The 15,598-nt window shown below is 39.4% G+C and overlaps 1 protein-coding gene across 2 annotated transcripts in view; it reads right to left on the reverse strand.

Moving 5' to 3' along the window:
- The window catches only part of FAM174A (family with sequence similarity 174 member A), a 35,072-nt gene extending 19,580 nt beyond the window's left edge, over positions 1-15,492 (reverse strand). For both annotated transcript variants that reach the window (XM_027100539.1, XM_027100540.1), the window contains exon 1: positions 14,940-15,492. In XM_027100539.1, the coding sequence (XP_026956340.1) occupies positions 14,940-15,379 (440 nt within the window). In that variant the 5' untranslated portion in view covers positions 15,380-15,492. The remainder of the gene's footprint in view (positions 1-14,939) is intronic.
- Between the last annotated feature and the right edge of the window lie 106 nt (positions 15,493-15,598).

Raw genomic sequence — 15,598 nt, forward strand, 5'->3', positions numbered from 1 at the left:
CACACACACACACACACACACACACACACACACACACACACACACACACTGCTAGAATAATTAAGCATATTAAACATGCATTCACTCCAGGACCTCTAAGATACTCATTTAGGATGTTTTAGGTAGATTAGCCTACCTGCTTTAGCCCAGGTGATTCTCATATGCTACCTCAATTAGAACTACCAATATTCAACTTGTATCCTGTGCTGTGGAGTTTCATTTTTATCTTTTGGGTATGTAAATTTACCATATTATAACATGTAGTTATTCTTCATTTACACACTAAATAATTGAAGTTTATCCTTTCAAAAGCCAAACTATTGTTTTTCTTTTAAAATCTCAGCATTCTACATGGAGCCATATCCAACACTAGAGCTATCCATGCCTTAACATATAGGATAGAATGAGTTAATTCTACTCTTTTTGATCTCTCAAGGATCATTGTAATTATACCACTTTAGTGTAAAGCAATGGTGCTGTCATAAGTTATTGACTCCAAGTTGATAGACTACAGAACTTTTGAATCTTTTTGGCTTCTTTTCATAATTATTCTTGGGTCCTCTCTTTTGGCTTATAAATTACCAGGCTCTGTCACTATCACAAGCTTGACCAAGTGCAGCACTAAATAGAAGATTCCCCACAAGGTATCCTGCCACTCTTCATCTCCCGTAACATGTTCACTGCTAATACCTAAAAGTTAAAAAAGAAAAGATCAAATGCGTGTTTATCTATGTTTAGGTTATTGGAATGTTGCTTTCTCTGATAGACCCCTTTTCTAAACAAGCTCCCTGTAATTCAGCATGTATGATCAGTTCTTGTGTTTAGATCTGTCTCCCATTTGATGGTATTCTGGTGGATACCCCCAGGTGAAGTAAACCTTAAGTAAATGTCATATAGCTTAGCTATGAAGTATCCTACATGAAGGTGCACAGCACATAGCTCCCTTGTCATCTTTCCTCTTTGTCTTTATATAGATTTCCTAGTGTTCTCTTTTAGGCCCTAGAATTTGGGATGTGAAGACTGATAATTCTCCTGACCTCCACCTCTAACAGTTCAGCATGGGTTTATTCCCCAACCGACTTTAAAGTCTTATTTACAAACCAGCGCCTCTAAGATTCATCCCGCCTCACCTTTGACTCTATGACCAACATTCTAGCAGATTTCTCTTACAACCTCCTTTTTTCTCCTTGCTCCCACCCCATCTCTAGCCTTGTCAGACCTAACCTCTTGCTGATTATAGTTTAAGAGGTCAAACACCATAGAGTATGGTATGGGGGAAATACATTTTTTTACAGAAAATACTGTAAAAAACCCCCAAATATATTACAATAGCAATTCTAGATACAGAAAAATTTCACTAAGAATATTACTATTTACCAAGTGTGCACATATGTCAGGCATTGAGCTAAGCAGCTTGCAAGCATTACCTGATGTAATCCTCACAACAATCCTATAAGTATCCTCATTCTAAACATAGAAAGTCAAAGCTCAGGAAAAATTAAATTTGGGACAGTAAATGGTAGAGCTAGGATCCAAATACAAGCAGGTTGATTCTCAAGTCTAGGTTCTTAAACATTAAGCTATATTGTCTTCCTAATGATTCAAAGTAATTCTAACCAACGTCCAAAATTAGCTACCAAACAGTCTTCTGATCCCTTATACAATGATCTTACATCACACCAGTCTGGATATATTGTTTTAAGTGAATTGCATTTTCGGGTTCATCCTTTCATGGTAAAAAGTAATGACTTGGTAGCTACTTACAATAATAAGTACATTTATGATGTTCTGGTTAGGCCATCTCTTAGTTTTGATCACTGTAACAGTATCTGCTTTTTGTTTATCCTAAAGGAAACTCTCTTCTGCCTTAACAGTACCATGATTTTGGTTAGACAGCAATTGAGCCCAGCCCTAAGAGATATCTAATGATCATAATAATTGGTGCAACCAATCATGAAAATATAATTTCCCTTTTGCCAGTCATTGTCTAGGGCTAAGTAGATGAAGCAGTTCAGACAAATGAGACAGAAGGGGTTAACTCAAGTAGTGGGGTTTCTGGGAAAGATTTTTCTCCTTGATAAAAAAAGAACATAGGAAGAGAAGGCCTCTTTTCAGGCCCCCTTCCCTCTTTCCTATTTGAGATACTATTGTGTGGGAACATAATGCTTAAAGCTGAGGTAGCCAACCCATGGTGAGACAAGGAAAGAAAAAGCCAGAATCCTTGATAATCTCACAAAGTCACTGAACTAAGCCTAAGCCTGCTCATATTCATGATAAGAAACAACTACAAAACATGTCCCTATGTTAAAGTCACGTTTAATTGGATATTCTATTACTCACAGGTAAAAACTTCCTAACTGATAAGGGCGTTGAGCATCCTAGCTTCTCTGAGTTAGGTTACCAGTGTTCCATCACCCACTTGTATGTTTCCATATGATTCTCTTCATTTTAAGAATCTGGATTTAAAGGTGGCCCATATGATAACTTGTCCAACTACTTCTTTACATAGTCCATATTCAGCACCATTCTATAAACACTTCACAACGACTGTGTCATACACGCAAATGGTTTACTGATGTGCCAAAACAAAGATCTCCTTAGCCCTTTGGAGTAGCTAACAGGGTCCAACGTAGACAGAGATCAGGGCAAATAGTCTCAAGCATTTACCCTACATGAATATCAATTTCTAAGTGTGGCATGGCACGAAAAAGGTGGGGGAGCACTACCCTGGCCCAAATTCCCCAACAAATTCACCTCATTACTTTTATCTCCCAGAACTGCCCATGATAAATATTGTTTAAATACAGAAAACCCCATTATCATATGTAGAAGAACAGACTAAAGAGATAGCTTTAGAAGCACGAAATCATCTGTGTGAAACTTCTGAAAATTGTAAATCACTATAGAATTTAAGGACTCTTTCATTCAATTACAAATAAATAATTAAAAGAAGCACTCTCAGAAGCCTAGATTTTTGTCCTTATTATAAGAGAAAATGGAAAAGATCCATGGAAAAGACCAGAAAAGAGTGATAAGAAAAATAATAATCATTATCACTAGTAAAATTCATTGAGCAGTTATTATGTGCCAGGAACTGTGCTAAGTACTTGGTATAGGTCCTTGAAACAATCCGTTCTGGTAAATACTATCATTTTCTCTATTTTACAAAACCTGAGCTGAACTTTAGAGCTGCTGTGTAACTTACTCAAGAGTACACAGCTCTTGGGATTAGAACTCAGAAAGTCTGACTTCCCATAAGACTATACTGAAAAGGGGTTAAAATAGTAAAAAGGATCAGAAGCCAATAGAGGAAAATTACTCAAGAATTAAATGATTGGTAACAAATGCAGTAGAGCTATTCAGAATAAAGACCCTTCTGGTAGAATAAAGAACATTTGGTAGCTTGGAGGTGATTAGTGACCTTACAGACTGCTGGTCAAATTGCATGACACTTTTTGAGCCACTCATAGGGACTGGCATTTTAAACTGCTAGGCTAAAAAATATCTAGCAAGGTGGGTATGAATAGTTCATATTCCTCCTTGATTCCTAGAGCAAAGATGGATCAGGGAGGTGTAAATATGTTGTTTCGGTGATAGTATTCTTTTCTTTTTGCACCCATATTCCTTTATTGGTAGTATCTCTACCACAATAAACTGTCTGGTGAGATGATAATTAAGATTCCCACCACCTCTGCCAATAGAGAGACTTAATTTATTTCTCCTTCCATGGAATTTGATTCCTAAGCTGAGGGACAAAGAAACTGAAAATTACTGCGTATCTATACAATGGTATGTTCCTGCAAAGAAACCTGTGTGGTATTTTGATGTCTTGTCTCCCAAGCTGACTTAGTTTCTGCCTGTTCCCAGAACCGATTCTCCAGTTTCTCTTTAACTTTCTGAGATCTCAACATTCTTCCAGTAAATCCCCATTAGTTTAAGTTAGCCAGGCTTGTTCTATCTGTTTAACTAAAATAGTAACTGATAGAAGCAGTAATCTAATATTCCTTTAATTTTAGAATGAAGCATGAAAGGAAAGGTGTACAGGAGGAGAAAGATGGGGAATGTTATTTCTTTTGAAAAACGTAATAAAATAATTGTTTTCCCTACCCAAACATTTATTTTCTCAGTCTAATCAAACTTAGTTCATTTACTAAATGTCTGAGTGCAAACACTGTACTTAGCCTTGGATAAAAAATGATAAGTAGGGCTTCCCTGGTGGCGCAGTGGTTGGAAGTCCGCCTGCCGATGCAGGGGACACGAGTTTGTGCCCCGGTCTGGGAGATCCCACATGCTGCAGAGCGGCTGGGCCTGTGAGCCATGGCTGCTGGGCCTGCACGTCCGAAGCCCGTGCTTCGCAACGAGAGAGGCCACAACAGTGAAAGGCCCGCATACCGCAAAAAAAAAAAAAAAAAAAAAGAAAAGATAAGTAAATAGCCTTTGTTCTCATGTTTTTGAGTCTTCCCCAGACTCACACTGATCCCCGACAAGAACTAAGAACGCTCATTCATTAGGCAACTACTGACTCAGTGCCTACCCTATTTTGTACATAACGTTCAGCACTGGGGATATAATAGAGAATGAGACAGCCTCTTCTCATAAAGACTATGTATTAATCTTAGGAAGCCTACTCTGTTCCTTCTCTCTATATATATTTCAATTTCTACAGAGAGAATCTAATTGTTATTTGGAATATTTCCAGACTCAAAGTGAAAGTTATCTCTAGTTACACATTCATTATAACTGAATTAGATTAAAGTAAAACAATATGGACATTTCATGGACTTCAACTACTTTACAAGTAAAATATTCTGTGTTTTCACATATCAGTTAATGAAATGATGATTTTGGCCCATTCTTCCCCCTTGGCACAAATAAATAATGCTGCTTTGTTGTCACAACTATTTTGGAAGTTGGGGGGTCAAAATGGGCATTCACCAAAATGAATAGTTTCATCCCATAATCTGGAAGCAAAAAGCATAAGTTCTGAACATTGCCCAGACATTGTAAGCATCAGTCAAGCTTTGGACATCAGGTGGCCAACTAAATTTAGGACTTGGACTAAATGAATGTACTAGATGCTGGTTAAAGAGTCCAGTTTTTCTTAGCCATAGGTTCAGAATTTGGCTGTTAACACACAATATTAGTGAGTCATCCAACAGAATCAGACTGAAAAGACTGTACCCTTCTGAGCTTTACAGAAATGAAGATAGAAAATCAATGGCGATAAACAATTATATATAAGATTATACATAAGGTGGAAGCAAAATGAAAAAAGATCATCCCCAAAAAGTTATCATCAGACCCATTATTTATATGTATATGAAACATAACACTTAGGATACTCTGGATATTTATAGAAAATATACAGACACCATTAACTAACAATTATATAGTGGGAAAAGTAATTACTGCTTCAATTTTCTTCTAATATTTCTTTATATCAAGACAGAAGTCTCAGTTTAGTAGTAATATGTCTGTAACACCTCATTTTCTAACTTCCTCTTTAACAGAAAGTGGGCCTGGATTTGCTGGGTTTTGTGAACCAACAGTATATAACTCAAATAATATTGTTTCCACCAGTGGTTCTCAAATGTTTTGATCTTAAAATTCCTTTCTGTTCTTAAAAATTATTCAGGACCCCAAAGAGCTTATAAATATGTGGATTATATATATATCAATTATGTGGATTATTAATATGTTAATTAAACCTAAGAAAACTTTAAAATATCATTTGCTTTTTAAAATTAGAATAAATCTACTACATATTAACATAGTTTTTTGTGAAAAATACATTATCAAAAAGAAAACAGAAAAATGAAAATTGGCATAGATTTAGATTTTTTCAAATCCCTTTAATGTCTGGCTTAAATGGATAGAACTAGATAGAAAATGAAAAGAGAGAAAATAGAAAACAGCTAGATTTTCATATCTGCTTCTGCCTTCAATCATTTGCAATGTGTTGTTTGGTTGAAGGATATAAAGAAAATCCAGGTTCATGTAGATATGAGCTTGGAAAAGGGAGGTGCATTTTAATAGTGTTTTCAGATACTGGTGTTTATGCTATTTTGATAGTACACCAAAACTCAACAAGAAGTAGTTTCTTAAAAGCTAGTTGCAATGTGCAGTTTGAAACTGTATCAATGAACTTCTTGTGCCCTATAAACTTAGCATGTATTATTTTGAAAGTAGTTTTGATCTTGCAGATCCCCTGAAGAGGTCTCAGAGAACCCTCCCACCCTCCAGGGTTCCCTGGACCACATGTCTACCACTGGCTTACACTGTACTTCTTCAATCAGTTATTTAAGCCAAGGGATGTTGGTTTTCTGTTCACAAAATAATAAATAGATATGTTTAAAAGGAAACTTTCAGTTTAAAATAAATCCACTTAAAGAAATATATGAAATAGTAGAGGGTAGGCAGTTACAGGAAAAAATGTGAAATAGTTTAGAAAACAAACCAGTGCATTCCTATAAACCTACCCTCTACTGTATTTATACAGGAGGAAACTACACAGTGCTTCCTCAGCTCTTCTCTTGGCTGGCTCCTTTTAACAGTGACATCTTGGCTCTGCATGTCAGCTCTTCAGAGAGGTGGTACACAACTAACCCAGTTAAAGAGGCTTTATTATAGATTTCCAAATCAGTCTTACTACATAGTTGAAATATTTTAATATCATGATTGATGCCATAAAATAACTTTACTTCAGTAACAGTGGAATGTATCAAGTGGAAGTTACTTACAACAGTAACAAGTGTCACTAATTGAATTATATAATTCCTTTTCTACTTGATAAGGCATTAAGAGGAGTAGAAAAATAAGTGACAGTCTTCTACTTTTACTCATAACCTGGTACAACATAAAGACCTGGTCTACTTCATCTAAAGGTTGATCATAGTCTTAGGACACAGACATCACGTTAATGGGAAAAAAAGTCAAACAAAGCAAATAATGGATTTTTACAATCATAGATGGTCATTAGACTCCATGGGACACAAATTAAACCACTTTAGTCTTCTAGGTCAGTTTCATCATATATAAAGTGAAAGATGTCATTTACATGTCCGTGTCTGTACCAAATCTGAAATTTAAGTAATTCTATAATCTAACATTCTGTAGTAAGAATAGGCTAAAAAAACTATTCATTTGTAAGTTTCAACTTTTGAATGACTTAGACTTATAGATGAATTCACTTTGCAAAGGTTTTTTGTGTGTAAGATATCAAATTTATCCATTTACTAATTCAAATTTTTGTAAATTTAAAATCAGGATAGGATAGTTAGGATATTAAACATATATACCAATATTAAAACAGGATCATATTTATGACATCCCCCCGCATAGGTATCAGTTTTCCATCTAATCATGCAACCGGTAACACTTTGCATTGAAATATTTAGTGCCATGCGAAAGAATGCTAGATGTTTCTAATAGGGGCTATGACAAAGAGTGAATCATACAAAATTGTCAGTATTCCCGGTTAAAAAGGTGGAATGTAAGAAATTTCATATGGTACAACTGAATTACTAAGGTGGTGGAGGGGGAAGATGGCAGAAGAGTAAGATATGGAGATCACCTTCCTCCCCACAGATATATCAGAAATACATTTACACGTGGAACAACTCCTACAGAACACCTACTGAACGCTGGCAGAAGACTTCAGACCTCCCAAAAGGCAAGAAACTCCCCACGTAGCTGGATAGGGCAAAAGAAAAAAGAATAAACAGAGACAAAAGGATAGGGACGGGACCTGCACCAGTGGGAGGGAGCTGTGAAGGAGGAAAGGTTTCCACACACTAGGAAGCCCCTTCACGGGCGGCGACTGCGGGTGGCAGAGGGGGGAAGCTTCGGAGCCGCGGAGGAGAGCACAGCAACAGGGGTGCGGAGGGCAAAGCGGAGAGATTCCCGCACAGAGGATCAGTGCCGACTGGCACTCACTAGCCCCAGAAGCCCAGAGGCTTGTCTGCTCACCCGCCGGGGTGGGCGGGGCTGGGAGCTGAGGCTTGGGCTTCAGGGAGAGGTCGGAGCTCAGGGAGACGACTGGGGTTGGCGGCGTGAACACAGCCTGCAGGGGGTTAGTGCGCCACGGCTAGCCGGGAGGGAGTTCGGGGAAAAGTCTGGACCTGCCAAAGAGGCAAGAGACTTTTTCTTCCCTCTTTGTTTCCTGGTGCGCGAGGAGAGGGGATTAAGAGCCTTGCTTAAAGGAGCTCCAGAGACTGGCGCGAGCCGCGGCTAACAGTGCGGACCCCAGAGACGGGCACGAGACGCTAAGGCTGCTGCTGCCGCCAACAAGAAGCCTGTGTGCAACCACAGGTCACTATCCACACCCCCCTCTTGGGAGCCTGTGCAGCCCGCCACTGCCAGGGTCCCGGGATCCAGGGACAACTTCCCCGGGAGAACGCATGGCGCGCCTCAGGCTGATGCAACATCACGCCGGCCTCTGCCAGCGCAGGCTCGCCCTGCATCGTGCCCCTCCCTCCCACCCGGCCTGAGTGAGCCAGAGACCCCGAATCAGCGGCTCCCTTAACCCCGTCTTGTCTGAGCAAAGGACAGATGCCCTCCAGTGACCTACACGCAGAGGCGGGGCCAAATCCAAAGCTGAGCCCCGGGAGCTGTGCGAACAAAGAAGAGAAAGGGAAATCTCTCCCAGCAGCCTCAGGAGCAGCGGATTAAAGCTCCACAATCAACCTGACGTACCCTGCATCTGTGGAATACCTGAATAGACAACGAATCATCCCAAATTGAGGAGGTGGACTTTGAGAGCAATATTTATTAATTTTTCCCTTTTTCCTCTTTTTGTGAGTGTGTATGTGTATGCTTCTGTGTGAGATTTCGTCTGTATAGCTTTGCTTTCACCACTTGTCCTAGGGTTCTTTCCGTCCGTATTTTTATTTACTTTTTGAAAAAAATTTTTTCTTAATAATTATTTTACTAAAATATTTATTTTAAATAAAATATTTATTTTATTTTATCTTACTTTATTTTCTTTTATCTCCATCTTTCCTCCCTTTCTTTCTTTGTTTCTTTCTACTTTTTCTCCCTTTTATTCTGAGCCATGTGGATGAAAGCCTCTTGGTGCTGCAGCCTCCCAGCTCCACGTAATATCAAATGGCGAAAATCTCCCAGAGATCTCCATCTCAACACCAACACCCAGCTTCATTCAATGACCAGCAAGCTACAGTGCTGGACACCCTATGCCAAACAACTAGCAAGACAGGAACACAACCCCACCCATTAGCAGAGAGGCTGCCTAAAATCATAATAAGTCCACATACACCCCAAAACATACCACCAGACGTGGACCTGCTCACCATAAAGACAGGATCCAGCCTCATCCACCAGAACACAGGCACTAGTCCCCTCCACCAGGAAGCCTACACAACCCACTGAACCAACTTTACCCACTGGGGACAGACACCAAAAACAATGGGAACGACGAACCTGCAGCCCGCAAAAAGGAGACCCCAAACACAGTAAGATAAGCAAAATGAGAAGAAAGAAAAACACACAGCACATGAAGGAGCAAGATAAAAACCCACCAGACCTAACAAATGAAGAGGAAATAGGCAGTCTACCTGAAAAAGAATTCAGAATAATGATAGTAAAGATGATCCAAGATCTTGGAAATAGAATAGAGAAAATGCAAGAAACATTTAACAGGGACCTAGAAAAACTAAAGAGGAAACAAGCAACGATGAACAACAAAATAAATGAAATTAAAAATACTCTAGAAGGGATCAATAGCAGAATATCTGAGGCAGAAGAACGGATAAGTGACCTGGAAGATAAAATAGTGGAAATAACTACTGCAGAGCAGAATAAAGAAAAAACAATGAAAAGAAGTTGGGACAGTCTCAGAGAAATCTGGGACAACATTAAACGCACAAACATTCGAATTATAGGGGTTCCAGAGAAAGAAGAGGAAAAGAAAGGGACTGAGAAAATATTTGAAGAGATTATAGTTGAAAACTTCCCTAACATGGGAAAGGAAATAGTAAATCAAGTCCAGGAAGCACAGAGAGTCCCGTACGGGATAAATCCAAGGAGAAACACGCCAAGACACATATTAATCAAACTGTCAAAAATTAAATACAAAGAAAACATATTAAAAGCAGCAAGGGAAAAACAACAAATAACACACAAGGGAACCCCCATAAGGTTAACAGCTGATGTTTCAGCAGAAACTCTGCAAGCCAGAAGGGACTGGCAGGACACATTTAAAGTGATGAAGGAGAAAAACCTACAACCAAGATTACTCTACCCAGCAAGGATCTCATTCAGATTTGATGGAGAAATTAAAACCTTTACAGACAAGCAAAAGCTGAGAGAGTTCAGCACCACCAAACCAGCTTTACAAGAAATGCTAAAGGAACTTCTCTAGGCAGGAAACACAAGAGAACGAAAAGACCTACAATAACAAACCCAAAACAATTAAGTAAATGGGAATAGGAACATACATATCGATAATTACCTTCAATGTAAATGGATTAAATGCTCCAACAAAAATACATAGACTGGCTGAATGGATACAAAAACAAGACCCATATATATGCTGTCTACAAGAGACCCACTTCAGACCTAGAGACACATACAGACTTAAAGTGAGGGGATGGAAAAATATATTCCATGCAAATGGAAACCAAAAGAAAGCTGGAGTAGCAATTCTCATATCAGACAAAATAGACTTTAAAATAAAGACTATTAGAAGAGACAAAGAAGGACACTACATAATGATCAAGGGATCAATCCAAGAAGAAGATATAATAATTGTAAATATTTATGCACCTAACATAGGAGGACCTCAATACATAAGGCAAATACTAACAGGCATAAAAGGGGAAATCGACAGTAACACATTCATTGTAGGGGACTTTAACACCCTCTTTCACCAATGGACAGATCATCCAAAATGAAAATAAATAAGGAACCACAAGCTTTAAATGATACATTAAACAAGATGGACTTAATTGATATTTATAGGACACTCCATCCAAAAACAACAGAATACACATTTTTCTCAAGTGCTCATGGAACATTCTCCAGGATAGATCATCTCTTGGGTCACAAATCAAGCCTTGGTAAATTTAAGAAAACTGAAATTGTATCAAGTATGTTTTCCTTCCACAGCACTATGAGACTAGATATCAATTACAGGAAAAGATCTGTAAAAAATACAAACACATGGAGGCTAAACAATACACTACTTAATAACGAAGTGATCACTGAAGAAATCAAAGAGGAAATAAAAAAATACCTAGAAACAAATGACAATGGAGACACGACAGCCCAAAACGTATGGGATGCAGCAAAAACAGTTCTAAGAGGGAAGTAGCAATAAAATCCTACCTTATTATACAGGAAACATCTCAAATAAACAACCAAACCTTGCACCTAAAGAAATTAGAGAAAGAAGAACAAAAAATCCCCAAAGTTAGCAGAAGGAAAGAAATCATAAAGATCAGATCAGAAATAAATGAAAAAGAAATGAAGGAAATGATAGCAAAGATCAAAAAATCTAAAAGCTGGTTCTTTGAGAAGATAAACAAAATAGACAAACCATTAGCCAGACTAATCAAGAAAAAAAGGGAGAAGACTCAAATCAATAGAATTAGAAATGAAAAAGGAGAAGTAACAACTGACACTGCAGAAATAAAAAAGATCATGAGAGATTACTACAAGCAACTCTATGCCAATAAAATGGACAATCTGGAAGAAATGGACAAATTCTTAGAAATGCACAACCTCCCAAGACTCAATCAAGAAGAAATAGAAAATATGAACAGACAAATCACAAGCACTGAAACTGAAACTGTGATTAAAAATCTTCCAAAAAACAAAAGCCCAGGACCAGATGGCTTCACAGGTGAATTCTATCAAACATTTAGAGAAGAGCTAACACCTATCTTTCTCAAAGTCTTCCAAAATATAGCAGAGGGAGGAACATCCCAAACTCATTCTATGAGGCCACCATCACCCTGATACCAAAACCAGACAAGGATGTCACAAAGAAAGAAAACTACAGGCCAATATCACTGATGAATATAGATGCAAAAATCCTCAACAAAATACTAGCAAACAGAATCCAGCAGCACCTTAAGAGGATCATACACCATGATCAAGTGGGGTTTATTCCAGGAATTCAAGGATTCTTCAATATAAGCAAATCAATCAATGTGATATACCATATTAACAAACTGAAGGAGAAAAACCATATGGTCATCTCAATAGATGCAGAGAAAGCTTTCGACAAAATTCAACACCAATTTATGATAAAAACCCTGCAGAAAGTAGGCATAGAGGGAACTTTCCTCAACATAATAAAGGCCATATATGACAAACCCACAGCCAACATCGTCCTCAATGGTGAAAAACTGAAAGCATTTCCAGTAAGATCAGGAACAAGACAAGGTTGCCCCCTCTCACCACTCTTATTCAACATAGTTTTGGAAGTTTTAGCCACAGCAATCAGAGAAGAAAAGGAAATAAAAGGAATCCGAATTGGAAAAGAAGAAGTAAAGTTGTCACTGTTGGCAGATGACATGATACTATACATAGAGAATCCTAAAGATGCTAGCAGAGAACTACTAGAGCTAATCAATGAATTTGGTAAAGTAGCAGGATACAAAATTAATGCACAGAAATCTCTGGCATTCCGATACACTAATAATGAAAAATCTGAATGTGAAATCAAGAAAAGACTCCCCTTCACCATTGCAACAAAAAGAATAAAATATCTAGGAATAAACGTACCTAAGAAGACAAAAGACCTGTATGCAGAAAATTATAAGACACTGATGAAAGAAATTAAAGATGATACAAATAGATGGAGAGATATACCATGTTCTTGGATTGGAAGAATCAACATTGTGAAAATGACTCTACTACCCAAAGCAATCTACAGATTCAATGCAATCCCTATCAAACTACCACTGGCATTTTTCACAGAACTAGAACAAAAAATTTCACAATTTGTATGGAAACACAAAAGACCCCGAATAGCCAAAGCAATCTTGAGAACGAAAAATGGAGGTGGAGGAATCAGGCTCCCTGACTTCAGACTGTACTACAAAGCTACAGTAATCAAGACAGTATGGTACTGGCACAAAAGTAGAAATACAGATCAATGGAACAGGATAGAAAGCCCAGAGATAAACCCACGCACATATGGTCACCTTATCTTTGATAAAGGAGGCAGGAATGTACAGTGGAGAAAAGACAGCCTCTTCAATAAGTGGTCTGGGAAAACTGGACAGGTACATGTAAAAGTATGAGATTAGATCACTCCCTAACACCATACACAAAAATAAGCTCAAAATGGATTAAAGACCTAAATGTAAGGCCAGAAACTATCAAACACTTAGAGGAAAACATAGGCAGAACACTCTATGACATAAACCACAGCAAGATCCTTTTTGACCCACCTCCTAGAGAAATGGAAATAAAAACAAAAATAAAAATATGGGACATAATGAAACTTCAAAGCTTGTGCACAGCAAAGGAAACCATAAACAAGATGAAAAGACAACCCTCAGAATGGGATACAATACTTGCTAATGAATCAACTGACAAAGGATTAATCTCCAAAATTTACAAGCAGTTCATGCAGCTCAACAACAGAAAAACAAACAACCCAATCCAAAAATGGGCAGAAGACCTAAATAGACATTTCTCCAAAGAAGATATACAGAGTGCCAACAAACACATGAAAGAATGCTCAACATCCTTAATCATTAGAGAAATGCAAATCAAAACTACAATGAGATATCATCTCACACCGGTCAGAATGGCCATCATCAAAAAATCTAGAAACAATAAATGCTGGAGAGGGTGTGGAGAAAATGGAACACTCTTGCACTGCTGGTGGGACTGTGAATTGGTACAGCCACTATGGAGAACAGTATGGAGGTTCCTTAAAAAACTACAAATAGACCTACCTTATGACCCAGCAATCCCACTACTGGGCATATACCCTGAGAAAACCATAATTCTAAAAGAGTCATGTACCAAAATGTTCATTGCAGCTCTATTTACAATAGCCAGGAGATGGAAACAACCTAAGTGTCCATCGACAGATGAATGGATAAAGAAGATGTGGCACATATATACAATGGAATATTAGTCAGCCATAAAAAGAAACGAAATTGAGTTATTTGTAGTGAGGTGGATGGACCTAGAGTCTGTCATACAGAGTGAAGTAAGTCAGAAAGAGACAAATACCATATGCTAACACATATATATGGAATCTAAAAAAAAAATGTCATGAAGAACCTAGGGGTAAGACAGGAATAGACAGAGACCTACTAGAGAATGGATTTAAGGATATGGGGAGGGGGAAACGTAAGCTGTGACAAAGTGAGAGAGTTGCATGGACATAGATACACTACCAAACGTAAAATAGCTAGTGGGAAGCAGCCACATAGCACAGTGAGATCAGCTTGGTGCTTTGTGACCACCTAGAGGGGTGGGCTAGGGAGGGTGGGAGGGAGGGAGACGCAAGAGGGAAGAGATATGGTAACATATGTATATGTATAACTGATTCACTTTGTTATAAAGCAGAAACTAACACACCATTGTAAAGCAATTATACTCCAATAAAGATGTAAAAAAAAAAAAAAGAAACTACTGCTAAAAGAACTTTTCTTCTTTTACATTTTATAAAATAAAGTACCCATATAATAAGGTCATTCTGCATTAGTATTAATTTACTCAAATAAAGATTGATTTAGAGGTTTGGTACTAATTTATAACTTATAAATGAAAGGGAGCAAGTACTTGGTGGTTTAAATACTCCCAAAGGTACCACAGGCTTTTAAGACATTCATCCTCACAGTCTTTCACTCAGGCAGGCACCCATGATACTGGGGGTGGGAAGAGGGCAACGCCAGGTCAAAAGATAGCCCATTTCAGGCCTGCGAGGGAGGCTCATCGAGGCTTCGCCTCACCTGACCGTTCTGACGACGAAGTACACCAGCACCGCGCCACTCACCACCATCAACACGGTCAGGGCTCGTTGGGTCATGGGCTTGTCGCCGGGGTTGGGGCTCACAGCGAGGACGCCACCCACCGGGCCTTCTTCCCCCGCTTTCCCGCCTGGGTCTTCGGCTGCAAGCCCCGCACTGGGAGTGCTGCTATTGACGCCCTCGGCGCCCCGTGGTCCCTCGGCTTCGGCCGGAGCGCGGCCCGGGGACTGGGCAGCTGTGGGGCCGGACGGCAGAGGTGGCAGGGTTCGCGGCCCACGGTCCGGAGGCATGGGATCCGGCACGGCCTCGGCCGCCTGCAGCAGTACCTCCAAGGGCCCTCTCAACTCAGGCAGCAGTAGCAACAGCAGGAGGGCGGAGGCGAGCAGGTGGCTGAGGCAGCAGCTACAGTGCGTCGCCTTCATTTTCCCCGGACCGCCCTCTCACCACGTGGGAGCTGCCGGGCCCGCCGCCCTGGCTCCAGGTGGGACCATGGGCGTAGTGAAGAACGAAGGGTGACCAAATCCCGGGCTAGGACCCGGCCACAGCAGGTGGCAGAATCGTCAGCGGCTGCAGCTGCCGGGATAACCGGAAGTTCGTACATCTCAGCAGCCACTGCTACCAGGGACGCTTTCGGTTGCTAA

This window comes from Aethalodelphis obliquidens, unplaced genomic scaffold, assembly GCF_003676395.1.
Source record: "Aethalodelphis obliquidens isolate GAN/ISIS:26980383/991018 unplaced genomic scaffold, ASM367639v1 scaffold4, whole genome shotgun sequence".
NCBI lineage: Eukaryota > Metazoa > Chordata > Mammalia > Artiodactyla > Delphinidae > Aethalodelphis > Aethalodelphis obliquidens.